The sequence below is a fragment of the Neoarius graeffei genome, chromosome 20 (genome assembly GCF_027579695.1).
Source record: "Neoarius graeffei isolate fNeoGra1 chromosome 20, fNeoGra1.pri, whole genome shotgun sequence".
Classification (NCBI taxonomy): domain Eukaryota; kingdom Metazoa; phylum Chordata; class Actinopteri; order Siluriformes; family Ariidae; genus Neoarius; species Neoarius graeffei.
In genome coordinates this window covers 45,662,742-45,688,814 of record NC_083588.1, presented here as the reverse complement: position 1 = coordinate 45,688,814, position 26,073 = coordinate 45,662,742, and the positions used below count along the sequence as shown (strand labels likewise).

The window sequence follows — 26,073 nt, the reverse complement described above, 5'->3', positions numbered from 1 at the left end:
ATGCTACACAGTTTGGTCTAAAACTATTCAAATGTAAGGTGGAATTGTGATTTATTTTATCGATTTCAAAACAAAGTATTTTATGTGACTCGGCATCAATAAGTGGCATAAGTCTGCATTGCGCCATTATTACATTTGCCTGCTGCTTTTGAAGTTTGAAATAAATTATTTTTTAAATACAATTTTTTAAAAATTATATAAATCGCCTGTGTATTTATACTATAACCATCATCTGCCTCAGGTTCAGTGAATATCGGCGAATAATAATCTCGACTTCGTCTCAGTTATTATTCACCGATATTCACTTTGCCAGGCGGCACGGTGGTGTAGTGGTTAGCGCTGTCACCTCACAGCAAGAAGGTCCGGGTTCGAGCCCCGTGGCTGGCGAGGGCCTTTCTGTGCGGAGTTTGCATGTTCTCCCCATGTCCGCGTGGGTTTCCTCCGGGTGCTCCGGTTTCCCCCACAGTCCAAAGACATGCAGGTTAGGTTAACTGGTGACTCTAAATTGACCGTAGGTGTGAATGTGAGTGTGAATGGTTGTCTGTGTCTATGTGTCAGCCCTGTGATGACCTGGCGACTTGTCCAGGGTGTACCCCGCCTTTCGCCCATAGTCAGCTGGGATAGGCTCCAGCTTGCCTGCGACCCTGTAGAAGGATAAAGCGGCTAGAGATAATGAGATGAGATGAGATTCACTTCGCCTTTGGCGAATAATTGTTAAATATCGTGTGGCATTTTCTAAATCTTACACACGGTTGAGCCATGCTTAAAACCTGATTTCTAAACCTCAGACTTTAACTGAATTTGTAATAAATTTTAAATTCTCCATATGTAAATATACTAAATTGTTTCTTGAGCATGAAAGTGTAACTCCCCCCATTTTTATAATTTTGAAAAAATGCTAAAAAGTGGGCAAGTGGCTAAGATGGGGGGTCGGGGAAGGGCTGAGGATGGGGTGGGGGTGTGGATGTGTGAGGCAGGAGTTGCTTAGTGTGAGTTACTCCCACAAAAGGGCGTGGGCTTGGTGAGGTGGGCCGCCCACTTCTGTTTCAAGGGCATTAATATTCTTTTTTTATATATATATGACAATATCGTGAATTCAATAAGTCCCAAATGGTCGACTCTAAAAAAGCGTTGTTGATGCTCATCAGGCTGGAAAAGGTTACAAAACCATCTCTAAAGAGTTTGGACTCCACCAATCCACAGTCAGACAGATTGTGTACAAATGGAGGAAATTCAAGATCATTATTACCCTCTCCAGGAGTGGTCAACCAACAAAGATCACTCCAAGAGCAAAGTGTTTAATAGTCGGCGAGGTCACAAAGGACCCCAGGGTAACTCCTAAGCAACTGAAGGCCTCTCTCACATTGGCTAATGTTAATGTTCATGAGTCCACCATCAGGAGAACACTGAACAACAATGGTGTGCATGGCAGGGTTGCAAGGAGAAAGCCACTGCTCTCCAAAAAGAACATTGCTGCTCATCTGCAGTTTGCTAAAGATCACACGGACAAGCCAGAAGGCTATTGGAAAAATGTTTTGTGGATGGATGAGACCAAAATAGAACTTTTTGGTTTAAATGAGAAGCGTTATGTTTGGAGAAAGGAAAACACTGCATTCCAGCATAAGAACCTTATCCCATCTGTGAAACATGGTGGTGGTAGAATCATTGTTTGGGCCTGTTTTGCTACATCTAGGCCAGGACAGCTTGCCATCATTGATGGAACAATGAATTCTGAATTATACCAGTGAATTCTAACGGAAATGTCAGGACATCTGTCCATGAACTGAATCTCAAGAGAAGGTGGGTCATGCAGCAAGATAACGACCCTAAGCACACAAGTCGTTCTACCAAAGAATGATTAAAGAAGAATAAAGTTAAAGTTTTGGAATGGCCAAGTCAAAGTCCTGACCTTAATCTAATCAAATGTCATGGAAGGACCTGAAATGAGCAGTTCATGTGAGGAAACCCACCAACATCCCAGAGTTGAAGCTGTTTTGTACGGAGGAACGGGCTAAAATTCCTCCAAGCCAGTGTGCAGGACTGATCAACAGTTGCCGGAAACGTTTAGTTGCAGTTATTGCTGCACAAGGGGGTCACACCAGATACTGAAAGCAAAGGTTCACATACTTTTGCCACTCACAGATATGTAATATTGGATAATTTTCCTAAATAAATAAATGACCAAGTATAATATTTTTGTCTCATTTGTTTAACTGGGTTCTCTTTATCTACTTTTAGGACTTGTGTAAAAATCTGATGATTTTTAGGTCATATTTATGCAGAAATATAGAAAATTCTGAAGGGTTCACAAACTTTCAAGCACTACTGTAAGTACCTTGACTTGATCATGGTGAATGTAAAATCACTGACAATTGCATTTATCCATCCATTTTCTATGCTGCTTATCTGTCAGGGTTGTGGTGTAGCTGGAGCCAATCCCAGCTGACTTTGGGCGAGAGGTGGGGTACGTCCTGAACAGGTTGCCAATCTACCACAGGGCCAACACAGAGACACACAACCTTTCACAGTCCCCTTCACACCACTGAATTTATTTTTTGAAAATTTATGTATACATGTAATTGAAAAATAAACTCACTGAATAATTTTCAAGTACTCAGTGTATGACAATTTCTGGAATTTAAAGTTTAAATCAGTCCTTATTCATTAAATCACTTTTGAGAGCAAAAGTACTTCAACATAAAAATTAAACAAAATTTAGATCATAATGATGAAATAATCTATTAATTGTAAGAAGTAAAACATGGCCTGGTGTGCTGTAGGAAGAAATCATTACACAGCTCATTTGACAGCTCAAACCATCTGCCACTGGATCAAGGACTTCCTCACCAACCGCTCCCAGATGGTAAGACTAGGCTCCCACACTTCATCCACCCTCATACTCAGCACTGGAGCCCCACAGGGCTGTGTGCTGAGCCCCCTCCTTTATGCCCTTTACACCCACAACTGCACTCCCACCCACCCTACCAACACCATCAACAAGTTCACAGACGACACAACTGTGGTTGGACTCATCTCAAGATATGATGAGACAGCCTACAGCAGGGCTATTCAACTAGTTTGGGACTGGGGCCAGTTCATCAAGCTGAAACTAAACCAGGGGCCAGGCAATTTGACTTATCAAGGTATCAATTAAAGCAATGAACTCAAAACATCGCTGCGGATATATTCAATTTATTAGAATTCTGTGCAGAACACAGAAAATGAAATGAGCAAAAAACATCAGGCTCAACATCACTGAAATTGAAAATTCCCCTCAACACCCCCACCCAGGGTGACAGGCCTACCTGCCCTCCAAACAGTAATATGGATACCTCAAGAAGCTAAGAGGTAAACTAAAAGGAAAAAAAACCAGCTAAAAACAACCATTAACAACAAAACATTTTTTTTAAATAAATCCAAATGATCTCCCTTCTTTTTTGTAATGGCACATCTTATCTTAATGTGAGAAATGGCATTTTTTGATTTGGCCAAAATTAACAAAAACATCAGGCTCAGCATCACTGAAATTGAAAATTCCCCTCAACACCTTCACCCAGGGTGACAGGCCTACCTGCCCTCCAAACAGCAATATGAATACCTCAAATTATCTTTCTTCTTTTTTGTAGTGGCACATGTTATCTTAATGTGAGAAATGGCATTTTTTTGATTTGGCCAGAGAAGTAAAGTCAGGTGTGTATGAGGTCAGGGCAATGCGCAGAGAGTGGTGGAGATGCTGGTCAGTAAGTGATATGCGATTGTGTGTTTTGATTGCATTCATGTGTGAGAATGATGATGTTGAGCCAAACATTGTCAAAAGAAAAAGTGCAAGGTTCCTTGAGTGTGGAAATTTGTCTTGGCTGACTGCATGGGTCCAGAACTTCTCAAAACCTGCCTGCTGGAATGACTGCCTCAGCTTATTGACTGGATGTCAATAAGTTCGAGCTGTAAAGACCCCTCATCCAAAGTAGACAGCACCTCCTTCGCTTTCAGTCCAAAGTCTGTCTCGACATCGACACTGAAAGGGTCCTTAACAAATCGCAGCACTTCAGTAGGGATGCTGAAATCACTAAACCTAGTGGCAAAATTGTTTCTCAAAGAGTCAATAAAGCTCGACATCACCTGGGTAATGTGCAGGCCAGATGTCCTCAGTGCTGGGAAGTGGAGCATCTTCCCTGGGCGCAGATCAGCTGAGAACAGCGAGAGCTTTCTTTGAAAAGCAGTAAGTCTCTCCGCAAGTTCAACGACTGTTTTCCCCCTGCCCTGAAACTCCGTGTTGATTTGGTTCAAATGTTGGAAAACATCACTCAAAAAACAAACAGTTGCATTGAACTCTTCGTTTTCCATTATAGGCAGAAAGTTTGCAGCTTTTTTCGATCCTGACGACCGGAGAAACACCAGTATTTCCTCTCGTAGTTCATTGAAACGTTTCAATGCATTTACCTTGCTCAGCCACCTAATGTCATTCTGAATTAGTAAATCACTTTGTTCAGCTGACATGTCAATCAACAGCTGGCGGAAAAGCCGGTGCTGTAAGCTAGAGTTGCACCGCACGAAGTTTATTATTGCCATCACAGTGTCCATGCACTTTTTCAATTCGCCACTGAGCTTCGCGCACAATAGGCTTTGGTGGATGAGGCAATGCAGCGATCGCAACTGAGGAGCTACTGCTGTCATTCGCGCAGCGAGCCCTTGTTCTCTGCCTGCCATGGAGGGAGCACCATCAGTAAGCAGCATGTTTATGCGTGCCAAATCCAGGTTGTTTTCAGTGAAGAATGTAGTAATCTTGTTAAATAAAATCTCCCCAGTAGTACGACCCTCCATAGGAATTAATCCAAGCAAATCCTCCCGAAAACATTCACCATCAAAAAAACGCACGTAAAGGCACAGCTGGGCAACGTCACTGTTATCTGTGGACTCATCCACGGCCAACGACATCACCTCGGCCTTCCTCAGTTTGTCCAAAAGCGTCTCAAAAATGTCAGATGCAAGGCACTCCACTCTCCTCATATTTGTTGTGTCAGACAATGGAATTTGCTTGATGATGTCCAGAACGTTTTTCCGAGTTTTCTCGTCTGCTACGGCCTCCTCAATTGACGCTAGCATACACTCTTTGACCGTCTCCGAGTACGTAAACGGTGATTTCTTTTCCCCCAAAATCCATGCCACTCGCAAAGATGCTGCCATTGTCCTCTCTTGATCCGCACTGGTCTGAAACAATATTCGACGTCTTTGCTCATAACATGATGTGAGCGCTGATATCTTCTCCCTCCGAGCAACGGAGCCCGGCGGGAAACTAGTGTCGAATTTAGCATGAGCAGTCTTGAAATGACGCCTCAAATTAAAATCTTTACACACCGCAATGCATTCGTTGCAGATAAGACAAACTGGTTTAGCATTAACTGCGATAAATGCATACTTATCGGTCCATTCGCTATTAAACTGCCTGTTTTCCGAGTCAACTTTTCTTTTTCGTTGGGTAGATAAAGACATCGTGCTTGCATTTGTTTGCTTTGTCTGGTCTGTTAAAACATATTTCCGGTCTAATGATTCTTCTTCTGTTGCATTTTTTTTCATTATTGATTGGTTGGTTGGTATCCAACCAACGGATTTCTGGGCAACACACGGCTCTGGACCAAAAAACAGGGGCTTTCGGTAAAAGTATTAATGGGTGCCATCTGCTGGTGTGTGCCGGTACAGCATACAAAAATGCAGGCAATCTATCCGATGTTGGACCTCGCATCTTAATGCCATAGCCTACGGACGTGTTTACGGAATATATTCACTCTCGCGTGTAATAACTAAATCACATTACACTTCGGGGGCCACTAGAAATCATCTCAAGGGCCGCATCTGGCCCCAGGGCCGCCATTTGAAGAGGCCTGGCCTACAGGGATGACGTCCAAAAACTGACAAGGTGGTGTGAAGAAAACAACCTAGCCCTGAACCCATCAAAAACAAAAGAACTCATAATAGACTTCCGAAAACACAACAAGGATTACACTCCATTGTTAATCAGCGGGGTCAGAGTGGAAAGAGTGCCCACTTTCAAGTTCCTGGGCACACACATTGCAGAGGACCTCACTTGGACCACAAACTCCACAGCGGCAGTGAAAAAGGCACAACAGCGACTGTACTTCCTGAGGATCCTCAAGAAGAACAACCTCCACGAACAGCTGCTAGTGACCTTCTACCATTGCTCGATCGAGAGTGTGCTGACATACTGCATCGCTACGTGGTAAATCAGCAGCTCTGTGCCAGACAAGAAAGCCCTCCAAAGAGTCATTGACTCTGCACAGAAGATCATTGGTTGCCCACTGCCCTCTCTAGAGCAACTCTACACTAGCCGTTGCCTCAGCAGAGCCACCAACATATTAAAAGACCCTTCTTACCCTGGAAACCAGCTTCTTGAACCACTGCACTCTGGTAGACGGTTCAGGTCCATTGCATCACAGACAAATAGACTAAAGAACAGCTTTTACCCGAGTGTCATACGTGAACTGAACAAAGCCAGTCACCTACACAGAAGCCAGAGGTACGGACAGAAACAGGACTGAACGGTAACACAAACTGTCTACACCTGTACATGCCAACCTCTTACCTGAATAGTATATGTTTTTACAACCACATGCACCTTATTCTCTCGACCACCTATATTTACAGTGGTGCTTGAAAGTTTGTGAACCCTTTAGAATTTTCTATATTTCTGCATAAATATGACCTAAAACATCATCAAATTTTCACACAAGTCCTAAAAGTAGATAAAGAGAACCCAGTTAAACAAATGAGACAAAAATATTATACTTGGTCATTTATTTATTGATGAAAATGATCCAATATTACATATCTGTGAATAGCAAAAGTATGTGAACCTCTAGGATTAGCAGTTAATTTGAAGGTGAAATTAGAGTCAGGTGTTTTCAATCAGTGGGATGACAATCAGGTGTGAGTGAGCACCCTGTTTTATTTAAAGAACAGGGATCTATCAAAGTCTGATCTTCACAGCACATGTTTGTGGAAGTGTATCATGGCATGAACAAAGGAGATTTCTGAGGACCTCAGAAAAAGCATTGTTGATGCTCATCAGGCTGGAAAAGGTTACAGAACCATCTCTAAAGAGTTTGGACTCCACCAATCCACAGTCAGACAGATTGTGTACAAATGGAGGAAATTCATGACCATTGTTACCCTCCCCAGGAGTGGTTGACCAACAAAGATCACTCCAAGAGCAAGGCGTGTAATAGTCGGCGAGGTCACAAAGGACCCCAGGGTAACTTCTAAGCAACTGAAGGCCTCTCTCACATTGGCTAATGTTAATGTTCATGAGTCCACCATCAGGAGAACACCAAACAACAATGGTGTGCATGGCAAGGTTGCAAGGAGAAAGCCACTGCTCTCCAAAAAGAACATTGCTGCTCGTCTGCAGTTTGCTAAAGATCATGTGGACAAGCCAGAAGGCTATTGGAAAAATATTTTGTGGACGGATGAGACCAAAATAGAACTTTTTGGTTTAAATGAGAAGCATTATGTTTGGAGAAAGGAAAACACTGCATTCCAGCATAAGAACCTTATCCAATCTGTGAAACATGGTGGTCGTAGTATCATAGTTTGGGCCTGTTTTGCTGCATCTGGGCCAGGACGGCTTGCCATCATTGATGGAACAATGAATTCTGAATTATACCAGCGAATTCTAAAGGAAAATGTCAGGACATCTGTCCATGAACTGAAGCTCAAGAGAAGGTGGGTCATGCAGCAAGACAACGACCCTAAGCACACAAGTCGTTCTACCAAAGAATGGTTAAAGAAGAATAAAGTTAATGTTTTGGAATGGCCAAGTCAAAGTCCTGACCTTAATCCAATCAAAATGTTGTGGAAGGACCTGAAGCGAGCAGTTCATGTGAGGAAACCCACCAACATCCCAGAGTTGAAGCTGTTCTGTACGGAGGAATGGGCTAAAATCCCTCCAAGCCGGTGTGCAGGACTGATCAACAGTTACCAGAAACGTTTAGTTGCAGTTATTGCTGCACAAGGGGGTCACACCAGATACTGAAAGCAAAGGTTCACATACTTTTGCCACTCACAGATATGTAATATTGGATCATTTTCCTCAATAAATAAATGACCAAGTATAATATTTTTGTCTCATTTGTTTAACTGGGTTCTCTTTATCTACTTTTAGGACTTGTGTGAAAATTTGATGATGTTTTAGGTCATATTTATGCAGAAGTATAGAAAATTCTCAAGGGTTCACAAACTTTCAAGTACCACTGTATTTATTTATATTGTTCCTGCTCAACTGCACTCTGTCAACATGGGCAAATGTGCAATTATCACGCCTAATTGTGCAATAAATATATGTTATTTACCAGCTGGGAGGTCCGTATCGTGAAATACCGTGACCGAGGTCTTGAAAGTACTGACCGAGGCCCTCTGGGCCGAGGTCAGTATTCAAGGCTGAGGTCACGGTATTTCACCATACGGACCGACCTTAAGCTGGTAAATAATATATTTATTTATTTATTTTTTACCAAATTCTAACAGAAAACGAGAGCGCCCAAAAGGGAAAACCGAGGTGAGCCGCCATTTTGAATCCTCATTCACAGCTGTAATGCAAATGGCTTCCTCCTCGGTATACAAGTGCACTTCCATGGCAGGAAAAAAAACTACATTTTGCCGCCTATGTAGTCCCCCATTTATACAAAATTGAGTCATTCAGGATTCAGCCATGTTTTTGCTCGGCATTAGCAAGTTACAGGTTTTTAGCTTTCTCCTGAAATGTTTTCTTTTATTTCTTCTTCCTCAGGGTAGTAAAACTTGCTTTCGCTGTGAAGACTGTTGTTATCACTATTCATGCTGTAAAATTAATGCTATTCTCCTGAGAAATGCAAAAATAAATGTTGACAAAAATTGCTACTATGTTTGTTGCTGTTGTGAACGAGCGAGTTGCCAGAGGTCTGTAACTGGGGTCCGTAACTGGGGTAGTGTATCTGGGGTCCGTACTGTAGGATACGGACCTGCTTGCCAGCCAATCAGAGTGCAGGATTTGATGGAAACCGGACCACGAAAAAAAATTCACTTATTACTGTGCAATAACCCACTGTATCATAGGTCCCACCCTAGATACATAGAAATACTTTTTTTAAGCAGTTCTTGAAGAGACATGTTTATCTTTTCTTATTGACTTGTCTATCTATCTTTTTACTTGAATGTTTATCTTGTACAGATCTGACTCCCCCCCAACACTAAGTGTTTGTTTGAAGACACCGACTGGATTGCGTGCTTCAGTTTCACTGTACTGTACGGTGCAGTGACAATAAAGGAATCTTGAATCCTCGATTCTGAATGGTCAATTACAGCATTCAGTGGTCTGTAACTTCTTTATAACAGACCATTACTATGGACCACGTCATTAGCAGAAGCGATAAAATCATTATTATTATTTCTTTAGTAAGTAGCCATGTGAAAAGCAGGATAAATGTACAGCAAGCCGGTCATCATCATAAAATAAAGCCCTCCCTGCTGGGGTTTATTTTGCAATAATGTCCAACTTGCTGTATGTTATCCCTTACATTATCAACACCACCAGTTATTCCTGAAGTGTTCTATTCCTCTTCATCGTAAACTTCTACCAATAGACAAACAGACAACTTTATTCATCCCCCTGAGGAAATTCAGGTGTCCAATAGCTTGACCATATATATTATTGGCAGTGCACAGCAAACAGTACACAACAATACACAAAAAGTGTAGAGCAGAGACAATACACAACAAAATAAGTAACATGATTGCTTAAGAGCAAAGTAGTCCTTGGAACATTATTGCACAAAGTCTAAAAAAATAAATAGACATAATAAAAGACAATAGAAGTAATGAATGCTTGAAGCATTATTGCACATAGTGTGGAGGAGTGGGGGTGGTGGGTATGGAAAAAAAGAGATATTGACTGTTGACCACTGGCTAAGGGGTTCTCCAGCCTATTGGCCATGGGGAAAAGTATCTCCTGTACCATTCAGTCCTGTAATACAGTGAGGCAAGGCGTCTGCTGTAGTTGCTTGTCTGGCCTGTCAGGATATTGCACTACCTCAATGTCAACCACATGAATAATGAGTGGCTGAAGAGGTGGCTCAGACCTGCAGAACTCCAGCACCATCTCCATGGTATTAGAGGTGTTCAGTAGGTTTCAAAACAATTGGCCACAAGTTCGGCCTTCAGGAAGCGAGAACACAGACGGGTAAGATGCGACTCTCATTTGGTTACATAATAACAAACAACACCACTCGTTGTGGGTGGCACGGTGGTGTAGTGGTTAGCGCTGTCGCCTTACAGCAAGAAGGTCCTGGGTTCGAGCCCTGGGGCTGGCGAGGGCCTTTCTGTGTGGAGTTTGCATGTTCTCCCCGTGCCCGCGTGGGTTTCTTCCGGGTGTTCCGGTTTCCCCCACAGTCCAAAGACATGCAGGTTAGGTTAACTGGTGACTCTAAATTGACCGTAGGTGTGAATGTGAGTGTGGATGGTTGTCTGTGTCTATGTGTCAGCCCTGTGATGACCTGGCAACTTGTCCAGGGTGTACCCCGCCTTTCGCCCGTAGTCAGCTGGGATAGGCTCCAGCTTGCCTGCGACCCTGTAGAAGGATAAAGCGGCTAGAGATAATGAGATGAGATGAGACCACTCGTTGTTTACCTGCATTTAGATTAATACATGTAACTTGTATTGTGTGTTTAAGTTACTGGTATAAGATTATTTAATTTGCTTCAGAATGTGATCGTCTCAGTTCATCTGATTATTTAATTAGCCTTTTATGTTTTATCAGTGAAAATGCATGTACATGTATGTTGTATAAGTTATAACACCTATCCTGTTTTAATGAGAGTCACATGAGACGGTCAGTTCAGTTCCATCCAATTCTCTAGACGGTTTTGTTCTCTGGCTTTATTTCATACGGTGGGGGCCTCCGTGGCTGAGGTGTTACTATCAGGTTCACTTTCCGATGGTTCCAACTGATACAGTTCTATGTGTATAGCAGTAGCATGTACACACACTCCAATTTCAGGACTACTGTATCACAGTCAGATATATTACTATCTGAGGAATCCAAAGAATCTCCAATAAATCCGAACTAAGAGGCCATTGCAACCACTCTCGCCTGCCGAGTCTGGCTTTGGTCTATAGCTCCGGTTCCTGCTGTGACGTCACCCACTCAGGGCTGGGTGGCTCAGTGGGGCAGCTCGAATGCCAACTTTGCAGTCGATTTTAACTCTCAAAAATATATATTTTTTATTCCCAGTTATGCAGCATACAAGAGTCAAGGATGGAGATACTATCCACTCAGAAATGTATTTAAAAATAAAGGTTCTGCGTATCTGCTTTAAGCCTGTGCTTGAGTGTAGGTGTGATAAATAAAGGCTTCTTCATCCAGGAAACAACCCATGGCCTAAAGGTTAGATTCCCTGGACCAGCAGGAACGGTTTGAGCAAGGTACCTAACCCCCGTCTGCTCCCTGGGTTGCTCTGGGTATGTTGTATGTTGCTCTAGATAAAAGCTTCTGCTAAATGCTTGTAATGTAATGCAACTCACCCAATTTATTTATTGATCTCTCTCTCTGTCACAATACCTTTGAATCACCTTTGGAATCCTCAGGATGACTTTGAAAGAAGTAAAAATAAAAGATGCTCTAAAGATATAAGCTATGTTTAGCCTTCATATTAAAAAAAGACAGAACTAAGACAAATACTGACATTATTTATTTAAAAAGATTTACATTTGTATTCAAGTTAACCAACATGGCACACTTGATAGAAATGCTGGTTTAGTAAAGAAAAGAGAGAGGGAGATAAAGGTGAAACAAACAAGAAAATAAATCAAGAAAAAACGGAGGAAGCTCTTCGAAACATTGCATGGCAGGCAAAATGAAGAGGAAAAATTAATGAGCATTACTAAATGCGATAGATGTATTTTTAAAAAGACATCTGACGTGGAGGTACAAGAAGATAAACACTTCTCTCTCACACCGACACACAGAATATATTCTGAAAGGAGCAGTTTGTAATTTTTAGAGCCCTCTGCTACCTCCTAAGGCATAAAATGGGGGCAGACCTGAGCAGCTCTGATCTGGCTAGGGGTGGAGCTTATTTCCGGGCCAGAAAAGTGTAAACAAAACGCCTGAGAGAAAGACACTAGCCAATCCACTCCATGCCATTGCTGCAAATCACAGTTTTTCTAAGGTATCTTTCAAATGACGTGATTGTTACAGGTCAAGAAACAATTACACGTTACAAACTGCACTTTAAAAATCATGCTGGGTTCAATTACTACAGCAGTGCTATGCAGTGGCACACAGACTGACAGAATGTTATATAAATCTGTCCACTAGACGTAAAATTAATTCTCACTGCCGGTGTGTCATCGATTTTTCATCAGCCTGGTGTACAACGGTCCATATAATTCACTGAGATAATTATTAGTCAATACTGGAGGTGGAGACTGAGTAAAAGGTCTACATCGACTCCACTATGATCCCCTGCATTCAAAGGAAAATAGCAAAAAAATAAAATACAGTAGAAGAGAAGGTCTATACAAGGTGGTCAGGTTTTCTCTCAGACACAAACGTTACATAAACACACATGCACACAAAGGTCAAGTAGAAAAAGATCTGCATAGCTGAAACAGTACTGTGAATACAGGTATATAAATATATAAAATTAGGTAGTGTGTGGATGAATAGGAAAGAGGCTGGACTGAGATCAGCGCTAGGAGCATTTCCACACACACACCGCCAGGCTGCCACCGAAGAACATGTACAACAGATTCTTTACTTCATGAGTCACCTCAAATCCAAACCCCTCGCCGATTACCACATGCCAGGAACTCCCAAACTTCTTATCCATGGACTCTTTTATCATCTTCGCTGCACTCTGAGGAAAAGAACGTGAGTCACTTATTACTCAAGTCTTCAACTTCAACATTAATTTCATGTAGCTTGATTTGGACCATACAAGGTGATGCATACAGATGCACTTCTTATTACCAATATAACTTCATAAATACCACGTTACCGTATATAAAAGTAAGCAGTTTGCATCAATAAATTGCTCTGCTTATTCTCATAGCTATTCTTTGTCTTGTATTTAGAGGTCTCATCTCATCTCATCTCATTATCTCTAGCCGCTTTATCCTTCTACAGGGTCGCAGGCAAGCTGGAGCCTATCCCAGCTGACTACGGGCGAAAGGCGGGGTACACCCTGGACAAGTCGCCAGGTCATCACAGGGCTGACACATAGACACAGACAACCATTCACACTCACATTCACACCTACGGTCAATTTAGAGTCACCAGTTAACCTAACCTGCATGTCTTTGGACTGTGGAGGAAACCGGAGCACCCGGAGGAAACCCACGCGGACACGGGGATAACATGCAAACTCCACATAGAAAGGCCCTCGCCGGCCACGGGGCTCGAACCCGGACCTTCTTGCTGTGAGGCGACAGCGCTAACCACTACACCACCGACCACCGTGCTGCCTGTATTTAGAGGTGTGACGATTAATTGATCCATTTCAATCTGATTCAAAAATGGATTAAAATTGAATGAATCATGATTCACTGGTGGCGGCACGGTGCTGTAGTGGTTAGCGCTGTTGCCTCATAGCAAGAAGGTCCGGGTTCGAGCCCCGTGGCTGGCGAGGGCCTTTCTGTGTGGAGTTTGCATGTTCTCCCCGTGTCCGCGTGGGTTTCCTCCGGGCACTCCGGTTTCCCTCACAGTCCAAAGACATGCAGGTTAGGTTAACTGGTGACTCTAAATTGACCGTAGGTGTGAATGTGAGTGTGAATGGTTGTCTGTGTCTATGTGTCAGCCCTGTGATGACCTGGCGACTTGTCCAGGGTGTACCCCGCCTTTCGCCCGTAGTCAGCTGGGATAGGCTCCAGCTTGCCTGCGACCCTGTAGAAGGATAAAGCGGCTAGAGATAATGAGATGAGATGATTCACTGGTGATTCACTAACAATACCTAATTTCATCCCGATAACCCTAGATGCATAACAAATTTTCACAAACGGCATAATTTTGATATTAAAAATTTGATTCGGTATCCGAAACTGTACGCGGGCGCAGCCATGTTTGTAATTGCTATAACAGTCTCATGAGGTCACGTATTGCTTTGTGAATAACATGGTGGACGACTCGGAATTCCTGAAGCCACCGGCTTTAAAAAGCCCAGTTTGGCAGCATTTCTTACTGTCTTGTGACAGAAAACAAGTGCTGTGTAAGCTGTGCGAGTCTAAGTTTCCTTATCATGGCAATAAATTATTGCTGTCTCAGAACTTATTGAATCTCAGTGTGTTATGTCCTCTCTGGACAATGAATGTTGTGTCTCAAGAGGTGGTGTTCAATTTAACACAAGTGACTGTATTTTTGTGTTTTAAAAGATTGAGACAAAAGTCACTAAGTTTTCATTGCTTTTTTGTTTCTTAGTGTTTTGTGGTTTGAAAATTAAAACGTGCCAAAAATGACTGGACTGTGATGCATTCAGAGTCAATGGAGCGACTGGAGTCTGAATAAAGACTACAAAGGCAATATGACTTGTTTGTTTTTTATTGCTCTACATTTCTAGGCTGACAGTTAACACAATATTGACAATGATTTGCATCAGTTATAAAATAGAAGACAAAAAATGTGAATCGTGAAAGTCAAAACTGTGATTCGAATTGAACTGTGAAAAAAACTGAATCGTCACTAGACTCTCTACCCTGGGTGGCAGGTCCTTTAGTGCCATGGCCCCCAAGCTCTGGAATTCCCTTCCTCAACTTGCTCTCCTCTTCCTTTCTTCAAAACTCATCTCAAAACCTTTCTGTTTCATGAACATTTCTCCACCAGTGCATAAACTCACCACTCTTTAGCAACTCTTTTTTTTTTTTTGTGGTGTTTTCTCTGACCTATGTAAAGCGACCTTGAGTCTGAGAAAGGCGCTATATAAATGTAACTTATAATAATAATAATAATAATAATAATAATAATAATAATAATTATTGTCACACTTCTACTTGTATTATTGCATGAATAATGTTAGCATCATGATGAAATTGCTGCTTCATTATAAAATACTGTATCACATCATGGGCAGCACGGTGGTGTAGTGGTTAGCACTGTCGCCTCACAGCAAGAAGGTCCTGGGTTCAAGCCCAGCGGCCGGCAAGGGCCTTTCTGTGTGGAGTTTGCATGTTCTCCCCGTGTCTGCGTGGGTTTCCTCTGGGTGCTCCGGTTTCCCCCAGAGTCCAAAGACATGCAGGTTAGGCTAATTGGTATCTCTAAATTGACCGTAGGCATGAACGAGAGTGTGAATGGTTGTTTGTCTCTATGTGTCAGCCCTGCGATGACCAGATGACTTGTCCAGGGTGTACCCTGCCTCTCACTCATAGTCAGCTGGGATAGGCTCCAGCTTGCCTGCGACCCTGTACAGGATAAGCGGCTACAGATGGATGGATGGATGTATCACATCATATTTGAATGCATGTTGGACTTAAGTAGGAAATGTCAGTATACCACTGGACAGAATTGCTATATTAAAACCATTAAGTGCACTCAATTGTTAGAAAGAGCACGGTTGTGCATTGACATTATACTCTTAATAATCTTTAGCTATGCATTGATTTAACGGAGCTCACGTTTTATTTCAGTTTTTACTTTACTTTCTTTTCATTTGTACATGATTTATTTGAATACTGAAAAGACAGCACTACGATCAAAACAAAAGCTGAGTGCGGTCAGTTGATAGTGTGAATTTCTCGATCAATCTGAGAGGCTACCGGTTTAATTCGAAAAGGCCATCCAACAGCTAAATACAGGCTCCATTTTGTTTAATTTTTAGTATCGGCTAGTATTTTAGGGGTTGTTTTGAAGTTACATCGGGCTACTTCTAGCAGATTTGGCAACCTTGACTTGACTACAAGACTGCTATGAGTCGATCAACCCACGTTACTGAATTCATCAAAGTGAACAGAATGCGTGTTAGCTTTTACAGAATGAGTAGGCTACAGTAACAGGCCAGATGGCTACACTATGAGGGTCTGGCATGATGTAAGTGTTTAGACTCTGGGCCAGACAGAATGAGAATCTGTCGGAGGCGAGCGTGGGTCGGAAAACAGAGCCATGTATGGAACCAATTCAATACCCCTCCCCTTACCCGACCATGCTTGGAATCATACACAGTTCTAACCTCATTATTGGTGGCAAACTTTTCACAGGCTGTGACACATAGCTCCATGGTTTCAACTCTCATCTCCTCCGGCATGTCTGTGTGCTAGAATAGAAACAGGATAAAAATCATGGTATTTACATCCAGATCTTGTATACGTGGTCCTCCCCTTTTTAACAGACCAAAAGTAACTGGATAATTGGATGCTCAGCTCTTCTATAGCTAGATATGTTATTCCCTCATGATTTTACTTATAAGTAAGCAGATATAAGGTCCAGAGTTGATTTCATGTGTGGGAAATGCCTGTGGAATCTGTTGCTGTTAACTCTCAACATGACCAAGTCCACAGAGCTGGAATTGCCATTGAAGCAGGCCATCATTAGGCTGAAAAATCAGCACAAACCAATCAGAAAGATAGCAAAAAAAATTAGGTGTGGCCAAATAAACTATTTGGTACATTCTTTAAAAAAAAAATAACCCACAACACCAAGAAGACCAACTGCAGTAGACAACAAAATAATTCTTTCCTTAGGGAAAAAAAGTCCCGTCAAAATAATCGGCCAAATCAAGAACACCCTCCAGAAGGTAGGTGCATCTGTTTCAATATCAACAATCAAGAGAAGACTTCACCAGAGGGTTTACCACAAGATATAAACCACTGGTAAGACTCAAAAACGGAAAAATCATGAGAGCTTAGATTAGACCTTGCCAAAGACATCTAAAAACAAGAGTGCTCTGAGAGCACAATATCCCCCGCTGGCAACTATGCCATAATTCTGGTAAAATGCGACTGAATTAAACAAAATTGTAATATGCGTATTACTGACAAGAATCCTGTCGAGTTTCGTGAAATTCCTCCAAAAATTGTGAGAGGAGTTGATTTCAGAAGAAGGTACACCCTCATGAAATTGTCAAAGTACAAGTTATTTCATCAAGGGTCAAAACTCTGGTAAAATTTTCATAAAATTAAATTGCAATATGCGTATTACCGTCATATAACAAGGCCTTTTGCCAAGCTTCGAGAAATTTGTCCAAAAATTGTGAGAGGAGTTGATTTCAGAAGGAAAATACACACTCATGAAACTGTCAAAGTATAATTTTGTTAATCAAGTGCTGTAACTCTGGTAAAATGCAACCAAATTTAACGAAATTACAATATGTGTATTACCGATATATAACAAGAATTCTGCCAAGTTTCGTGAAATTCCTCCAACAATTGTGAGAGGAGTTGATTTCAATAAGTGAGTACCCTTCCTGGGAGGGACGGGCGGAGGGATGGACAGACGGAAGGACAGAGGGAGGGAGGGACGGATGAACGGAAATTGCCACGACATAATCCTCCTTCGGGCCTTTCGGCCAGCGGGGGATAATAAAATCCTGTACATTTCTGAAACAAGATCCTATGAAGAGATGAAACAAAGGTCAGTTGGTACCAGAATGATGGGAAGAAAAGAGGATAGAAAAGGGAAAGAAATGCTTGTGATCCAAAGCATCGTATGATGTGGACATGTATGGCTGCCAATGGAACAAAGTTTGCTTGTGTTTATTGATGATGTGCTGCTGATTAAAGCAGCAGAATGATTTCTGAAGTGTATATTATCTGCTCAGGCTCAGATAAGTGCTTCAAAGGTCAGATGACTGGATGTATGGAATCAATTTTGTGCCAAAATGTTCATACAATACTTTTGAAATATCAAACAAAAACGACAAAACAAAATACAAAAAAAACAAAAAAAGTCATTCTTTTTAGACTGGCAAACAAATTATTCGTGTAATCGTGCAAAATATCAGTCTATTACTCTTCAGAAACCTTTTATTTTTGTTCCGCGTCTTTCTCAGTTTTGCTTGACGTAATTTATTTTGGTAGCGATTCCAGCTTTCTCGTTTGCGCTCCCTGACTTTTTGCTTACAGTTTTGGCACAAACTTCACGTGTGGGTGGGCTGTCCAGGAACGCATTCCCATTGGCTAACTTGTGTTTGACTGACAGCTACGCTCAGCCATTCCCTACTCGGATTCTGGCGGACTGTTTGACGAGTGACCGATCCATTGACGGTAAACAAGGATCGAGTGGACTTCAGTGGCGACTATGATATTGAATTAATAAAGTGTAAATTCAATATCATAGTCGCCACTGAAGTCCACTCGATCCTTGTTTACCGTCAATGGATCGGTCACTCGTCAAACAGTCCGCCAGAATCCGAGTAGGGAATGGCTGAGCGTAGCTGTTAGTCAAACACAAGTTAGCCAATGGGAATGCATTCCTGGACAGCCCGCCCACACGTGAAGTTTGTGCCAAAACTGTAAGCAAAAAGTCAGGGAGCGCAAACGAGAAAGCTGGAATCGCTACCAAAATAAATTACGTCAAGCAAAACTGAGAAAGACGCGGAACAAAAATAAAAGGTTTCTGAAGAGTAATAGACTGAGATTTTGCACGATTACACGAACAATTTGTTTGCCAGTCTAAAAAAATTGACTTTTTTTTGTTTTTTTGTATTTTGATTTGTCGTTTTTGTTTGATATTTCAAAAGTATTGTATGAACATTTTGGCACAAAATTGATTCCATATGGATGGCGCTTCACAGTGCAGATGAACAATGACCTGAAGCATACTTCAAAAGTAACCCAAGACTGCCCAAGCAAAGAATTAAATTGTTCTGCAATGGCCAAGTCAATAACCTGACCTGAATCCAGAGGAACATGCATTTTACTTGCTGAAGGCAAAACTGAAAGCAAAGTGTCCCAAGAATAAGCAGCAACTGAAGACAGCTGAAGCGAAAGCCTGGCAGAGCATCACCAGGGAAAAAAACCTCAGTGTCTGGTGAGATCTATGGGTTCATGCAGCCATTAACTGCATGAAACAAGGAATAAAAATCACAATTTAATTAAGGATTTTTTTTAAACACCTTTTCCTCACTTCTATGTGGGTCAAGATGGTTAGGTTGAGCCAATTAGGGTTAAGGGCCTTACCCAAGTTTGTCCAATTATTTCTGGACTATACTAGTTTGTCCAATTATATTTGGACCCTTAAAACAGTGACCATATATACAAAGTGCTGTAATTCCTATATTGTTTACTGACGTTGAACATACCCTTAAATTAAAGCTGAAAGTCTACAGTTTGCTTAAATTCATCATTTAATTTCAACTGCGGTAGACAAACTAAAATAACAGTACCTTTGTCAATGTCCAAATATTTATAGACCTGACTGTAGATTTAGTGTTTTGCGAAAGGATATATTTTCTACAGGTGATGTGAATTTTAAGGACCTTTGCTTTGGTATATGCAGTACTGTGCAAAAGTCTTAGGCACCCTATTCCCCCCCCCCCATACAAACTTTGTTATAGATTTCTAGTTTATGACTTCTGCATTATCGAGTCAGTACAAAAACATTTTATAGAGTCCAAATGTTCGTTTTCCTGCACAAAATTAAATGTTACAGAAAAAAATGTTTGTATCTGAGCAGCATATTACATAAGAGAGCACTTTTCAGGTTAAAAAAGAAAACATAATGAAGGCTGCTGGGTTTTGGTGCAAAATTAAGACGCGAGTGTGACAGTCAAAGTGTCCAGAAGAACTGTGGCTGGTTCTGTAAGACCCTCAGTAAAACCTACAGCTCATTTCCTTATCAAACTGCACTCACTGTACCTCAGAATACTATTGTTTTTTAGGCAAAGGGTCATCTCACACCAAATATTGACTTTGTTTCATTTATTATGGCTCATTGCTGTTTATAATATATATATTTTTTTATGTTGAAACATGTCATTATTTTTTAAGCCATTTTTGGTCTACAGTATTTCTTTACATGTGCCTCGGACTTCTGCACAATACTGTACATTACTGAAGAAATGTAGCATTATGAATGTGACGTGTCAGAAACAGTCCTTCACAGACAGGTTTCTTGACCTCTCTTGAAACCAAGCAGTATGACTGAGTGTAACATGCTGTACTGTGTGGGAGTGTTGATCCAGTGCTCTTGCATCTGCAGTGAATGTGTGATTTGACAGTTTTCTCTGTACTGAAAATCTGGAAAAAAAACCAACAACCCCTGTTTACTCAAATCTCATTTGTAATGAAAGACTGGATTAAAATTCTGCCAGTATACTGTGTATGCAAGACACATTTGTGTGGTACACTTTGATGATTTAACGGAATCATAACATACCAGTTAAAAGTTTGGACACACTTACTCCATGACTATGAATGAGTAAGCGTGTCTAAACTTTTGACTGTATATTTACAAATTAAGGCTTAATCTAAATTTTGCTACTTGTGGTATATTTAACAATTATTCCATGAAATCTAGTCATACATGAGCCGATAGCTGACGAGGCACGTACTGTAGCACCGAGTTGGCTATAAGCCATGTATGATGAGATTGAGTGGAATAACTGTTTTATTCTATCCACAATCACTAGATTTTGAGAAACAGAGCATTTTTATTTTTATCAAATTCGATAAAAACTTCATACAAAACTTCTGACAAAATCATTTCTGCTTAAAGGAATACGTCACCCCCAGATGAAATTGAGTCAGTCCCTGCAGTCCCTAGAGTTGGATGAGTGAGCCAAAGCATTTTGTAGCCGACCCAGCTATTGCCCTGATCTAGAAACGCCCCGGTTAGCTTTAGCTTAGCGTAGTCGCTGTAATCCGGTGTGTCCAGCTAGCATTGTCATTGCAAAAGTGAATTAAATAACTCAAGATTTTTTATAATTATTTCTCATGACCTGTACATTCACATCGAGTACACATATCAATGCAAATTAACACGAAGGGATTTACTAGACCGATTTATATCTGGAACTATTTTCGGCCACAGCACAGGCAAAGCACCGCTGCAGGCGCAAAGACACCACGCAGTGCCTGAAAACCCGGAAGTTGGGGGTTTAAAGCGCTGCGCGGTGTCTTTGCGCCTGCAGCGGTGCTTTGCCTGTGCTGTGGCCGAAAATAGTTCCAGATATAAATCGGTCTAGTAAATCCCTTCGTGTTAATTTGCATTGATATGTGTACTCGATGTGAATGTACAGGTCATGAGAAATAATTATAAAAAATCTTGAGTTATTTAATTCACTTTTGCAACGACAATGCTAGCTGGACACACCGGATTACAGCGACTACGCTAAGCTAAAGCTAACCGGGGCGTTTCTAGATCAGGGCAATGGCTGGGTCGGCTACAAAACGCTTTGGCTCACTCATCCAACTCTAGGGACTGCAGGGACTGACTCAATTTCATCTGGGGGTGGTGTATTCCTTTAACAAAGTGGCGAAATGACAGTGGCAATTTGTGAAATATGCTATTATAATAATAATAATAATAATAATAATAATAATAATAATTCTTAAAAAATAGAGAGAGATACCTTCTTACCATCAAATACTTCTATTCCATATTTTGTTGCTTTTTTGTATTTTTTGGGGTTGTGTTTTTGAGTAAGGTTTTTATTTCATCCTTGGCTGGTTCAGCAAAATGCTCCGCCATTTTGTTTTTCTCTACTCATAGTACCGTATTGTAATAGTCAGACTGCTGTTCTGATAGAAACGCTGGCACGTACTGCTGACGTCAGTATGTTTATGTAGACGTTTATTGAATGTTACCCCTAGAGGTCGGTCCAGTGATTTTGCATTAATAATAAAGCAGCGTTCATGTGAAGCTCCGTGTCAGCAGTAATTTATAAATCAAAATACAAGGTATAAACATTACACGTATATGCACTGATAGCCTCGTAGTCGAGTAGCCAATCAGAGCGCATGACTGCTCATATCCGGTGAATGTGGATAGAATAAATACAAACTGTTCTCAAATTTGGGTAATGGTGGGATCAGTCTACACAACATTTTAATCTTTCATGATAATCACCATGTCAGATTAGGTGATCAGAGTGCCATATATTCTTGTCATGTCTTGACTGGGAGGCTGGCAACACTACAAGTTTGACCCCAACCTATCATCATTCACGTCCGAGCGCATCATCACGGAGGAGGGTCAAGAAATTGTCAATCAGGTCTACGTGTCTAAGGAATGTCCAGGAACACATCGGAGGAGTTGTTATCCTTGTTGAGAAAATACAAAAAAAAAAAATCTCAATTTTCGTTGGAGTGTCGTGGGGTGTCCCAGACGTTCTTTGATTATATCACACTACAAGGCTCGTTCGTCTTCCTTATAGGAGAAGCCATGCCGTAATAGTGAGAGAAGCAGCTCTGGGACCAAAAGGTTGCCGGTTTGATTCCCTGGACCAACAGGAATGACTGAAGTGCCCTTGAGCAAGGCACTGAACCCCTAACTGCTCCCCAGGTTGCCCCCTACTGAGCGGCATGGTGGTGTAGTGGTTAACACGGTTGCCTCACAGCAAGAAGGTTCCGGGTTCGAGCCCAGTGGCTGGCGAGGGCCTTTCTGTGTGGAGTTTGCATGTTCTCCCCGTGTCTGCGTGGGTTTCTTCTGGGTGCTCTGGTTTCCCCCACAATCCAAAGACATGCTGACGTGGGGCGGCCTTGGGTTGAGGTGCCCTTGAGCAAGGTACCTGACCCCTGACTGCTCCCCGGGCACTCTGGTGTGGCTGCCCACTGCTCTGGCTGTGTGTGCGTGTTCACTGCTTCAGATCGGTTAAATGCGGAGGATGAATTTCACTGTGCTTGAAGTGTGCATGTGACAAATAAAGGTTTCTTCTTCTACTGTGGGTATGTCAGGGTGCTCTTGTACGTCGCTCTGGATAACAGCGTCTGCTGAATGCCTATAATGTAATCTAATGTAATATTCAGGCCTGAAGCTGGAAATTTGCTGGCCATGACAAAATCGTTTCTGAATCATCCTGAATTCCTTTCGTCTGATCCAGGAATAAATAAATAAATAAATAAATAAATAAATAAACAGCTGAAGGTACATTTTATTTTTCCTGTTTGCACATAAACAAGAGAAACAAGGTGTCCAATTCACCAAATGACCCGCGGCTTGGCAAAACGCTGCAAAAACTATGAGTACGCTCCAAACACTGGTGAGTTCTAAATTTATTTTACCCTCTTCTGTTACTTTTTTCCACGATAAAGTTGGACTTTGCATGCAACATCTTTAATACTACCTGATAAAGGTTTCGACACACTGAGTTACTACATAACTAGTTGTGTAGGGTTGCAGTAAAACCGAATACACACCCTAATGAGAGGAAAGCTGTGTAGTCTCTTGTAGTCCGCCTCCTCTTTTTTACTTTCGCCCGTTTCTGCCATTTGGAGTTTTTTACTACAGAAGAGAAAAGTGCAAACATGGAAAACTAGATGTCAGATCATCAGGATGCAAATAGTTTAGTTAAAGATATATATATACACACACACTACCGCTCAAAAGTTTGGGGTCACCCAGACAATTTTGTGTTTTCCATGAAAAGTCACACTTTTATTTACCACCATAAGTTGTAAAATGAATAGAAAATATAGTCAAGACATTTTTCTGGCCATTTTGAGCATTTAATCGACCCCACAAATGTGATGCTCCAGAAACTCAATCTGCTCAAAGGAAGGTCAGTTTTATAGCTTCTCTAAAGAGCTCAACTGTTTTCAGCTGTGCTAACATGATTGTACAAGGGTTTTCTAATCATCCATTAGCCTTCTGAGGCAATGAGCAAACACATTGTACCATTAGAACACTGGAGTGAGAGTTGCTGGAAATGGGCCTCTATACACCTATGGAGATATTGCACCAAAAACCAGACATTTGCAGCTAGAATAGTCATTTACCACATTAGCAATGTATAGAGTGGATTTCTGATTAGTTTAAAGTGATCTTCATTGAAAAGAACAGTGCTTTTCTTTCAAAAATAAGGACATTTCAAAGTGACCCCAAACTTTTGAACGGTAGTGTGTGTGTGTGTATGTGTGTATATATATATATATATATATATATATATATATATATATAGATAGATAGATAGATTTCCTGATATTTTGATGATGTGCAGATGAATGCTCATGATGAGTACTGGGACAGATATGAGGTACAGACCACTAACTTCCAATTTAAAGATATCATTATAGAAACAGATGAATGAATGAATGAATGAATGAATGAATAATCCTGTTATTTTATTCAGGGAAACAAGAGAAATGTAGCCACTCTTAGTTCTCTATGTCCCGGGATTTATTTACAACCAGTGATAGCACATCTAAAATTTACCCACATTACAAGAATAGTTTTGTCCTTAATAAAAGCTAGATAATAAATATTTCTTCAGTCATGTATAGCTAGACATACCGGTATCTTACTCTCAGCTAGCTAAGTTACTAGCTACCGGTAGTTGAACTGACTAGCGCGCTAGCAGAACAATGGAAGTCAGTGTATTATGCTAACAACAAGTGAGCTACTTGCTAATTTCTCTTCAGCGGTTTAGCTCTAAATAATGCACATTGTACATGGGATGTTTAGGAAAAATAGCCAGGAATGTGTGTTAACACTGCTGGCTAGTCATAAAGCTAGCGTCTGCAAGCATTTTTTTTTGAGGGGGGGCTAAATGCTAACATGTTAGCTAACATAGTAACCACACAGTCATTAGCTACCCATGCTAGTTTGTGCTCATAACAGACAGCGCTAATGGTAATTAAGAATCGGTACCATTTCAGGTACAGTACACTCGGTGCATGACGTTACCCCTGTCTTGCGCTGCGATGAAACTTACTTTCTTCAACTACCGTTGACATGGAAACAAATCAGCCATAGCAACCATGCAGCCATAGCAACCATAGCAGGAGGAAACTCACGTTATTGTATTACTTCCGGCGTCTCCTCTTCCTCCTCCTTCTTCTTCTTCTTCTTTCTGTCCCCTTTAGGGGTCGCCCCAGCGGATAATGTCCCTCCATCTCCTACTGTCCTCCGTATCTTCTTCTGTAGCACCAACCATCTTCATGTCCTCCTTCATCATATCCATATAGTGGTGCTTGAAAGTTTGTGAACCCTTTAGAATTTTCTACATTTATGGATAAATATGACCTAAAACATCATCAGATTTTCACACAAGTCCGAAAAGTAGATAAAGAGAACCCAGTTAAACAAATGAGACAAAAATATTATACTTGGTAATTTATTTATTGAGGAAAATGATCCAATATTACATATCTATGAGTGAGAAAAGTATGTGAACCTTTGCTTTCAGTATCTGGTGTGACCCCCTTGTGTAGCAATAACTGCAACTAAACGTTTCCGGTAACTGTTGATCAGTCCTGCACACCGGCTTGGAGGAATTTTAGCCCATTCCTCCGTACAGAACAGCTTCAACTCTGGGATGTTGGTGGGTTTCCTCACATGAACTGCTCGCTTCAGGTCCTTCTACAACATTTCGATTGGATTAAGGTCAGGATTTTGACTTGGCCATTCCAAAACATGAACTTTATTCTTCTTTAACCTTTCTTTGGTAGAACGACTTGTGTGCTTAGGATCGTTGTCTTGCTGCATGACCCACCTTCTCTTGAGATTCAGTTCATGGACAGATGTCCTGACATTTTCCTTTAGAATTCGCTGGTATAATTCAGAATTCATTGTTCTGTCAATGATTGCAAGTCGTCTTGGCCCAGATGCAGCAAAACAGGCCCAAACCATGATACTACCACCACCATGTTTCACAGATGGGATAAGGTTCTTATGCTGGAATGCAGTGTTTTCCTTTCTCCAAACATAACGCTTCTCATTTAAACCAAAAAGTTCTATTTTGGTCTCATCTGTCCACAAAACATTTTTCCAATAGCCTTCTGGCTTGTCCACGTGATCTTTAGTAAACTGAAGCCGAGCAGCAATGTTCTTTTTGGAGAGCAGTGGCTTTCTCCTTGCAACCCTGCCATGCACACTATTGCTGTTCAGTGTTCTCCTGATGGTGGACTCATGAACATTAACATTAGCCAATGTGAGAGAGGCCT

At 41.3% G+C, this 26,073-nt stretch overlaps 1 protein-coding gene across 4 annotated transcripts; it reads right to left on the bottom strand.

Moving 5' to 3' along the window:
- Positions 1-11,720: 11,720 nt before the first annotated feature.
- dnal4a (dynein, axonemal, light chain 4a) lies at positions 11,721-24,958 on the bottom strand. 4 transcript variants are annotated; one of them, XM_060902642.1, is made up of 4 exons: positions 24,925-24,958; positions 23,329-23,413; positions 16,203-16,286; positions 11,721-12,905 (listed from the first exon to the last, which is right to left on the bottom strand). In XM_060902642.1, exons 2-4 carry the CDS (start codon positions 23,398-23,400, stop codon positions 12,741-12,743), a joined length of 321 nt encoding a protein of 106 aa, XP_060758625.1. In that variant the 5' UTR covers positions 23,401-23,413; positions 24,925-24,958; the 3' UTR covers positions 11,721-12,740. The 4 variants fall into 4 exon arrangements, with proteins under 4 accessions (XP_060758625.1, XP_060758624.1, XP_060758623.1 ...); XM_060902641.1 differs by having other exon boundaries at positions 24,843-24,931; XM_060902640.1 differs by lacking the exon at positions 24,925-24,958 and adding an exon at positions 24,815-24,867.
- Between the last annotated feature and the right edge of the window lie 1,115 nt (positions 24,959-26,073).

What these genes read in the sequence shown, in the direction of transcription:
- dnal4a (XM_060902640.1), bottom strand. Translation starts at nt 24,864, where the DNA reads ATGTCAACGGTAGTTGAAGAAAGTAAGTTTCATCGCAGCGCAAGACAG. An exon ending in ACAGCTTTCCTCTCATTAGG is followed by an intron (nt 16,287 to 23,328) that starts GTGTGTATTCGG and finishes TTTCTATTCTAG; the next exon opens with CACACAGACATGCCGGAGGA. An exon ending in AGTTTGCCACCAATAATGAG is followed by an intron (nt 12,906 to 16,202) that starts GTTAGAACTGTG and finishes TCTTTTCCTCAG; the next exon opens with AGTGCAGCGAAGATGATAAA.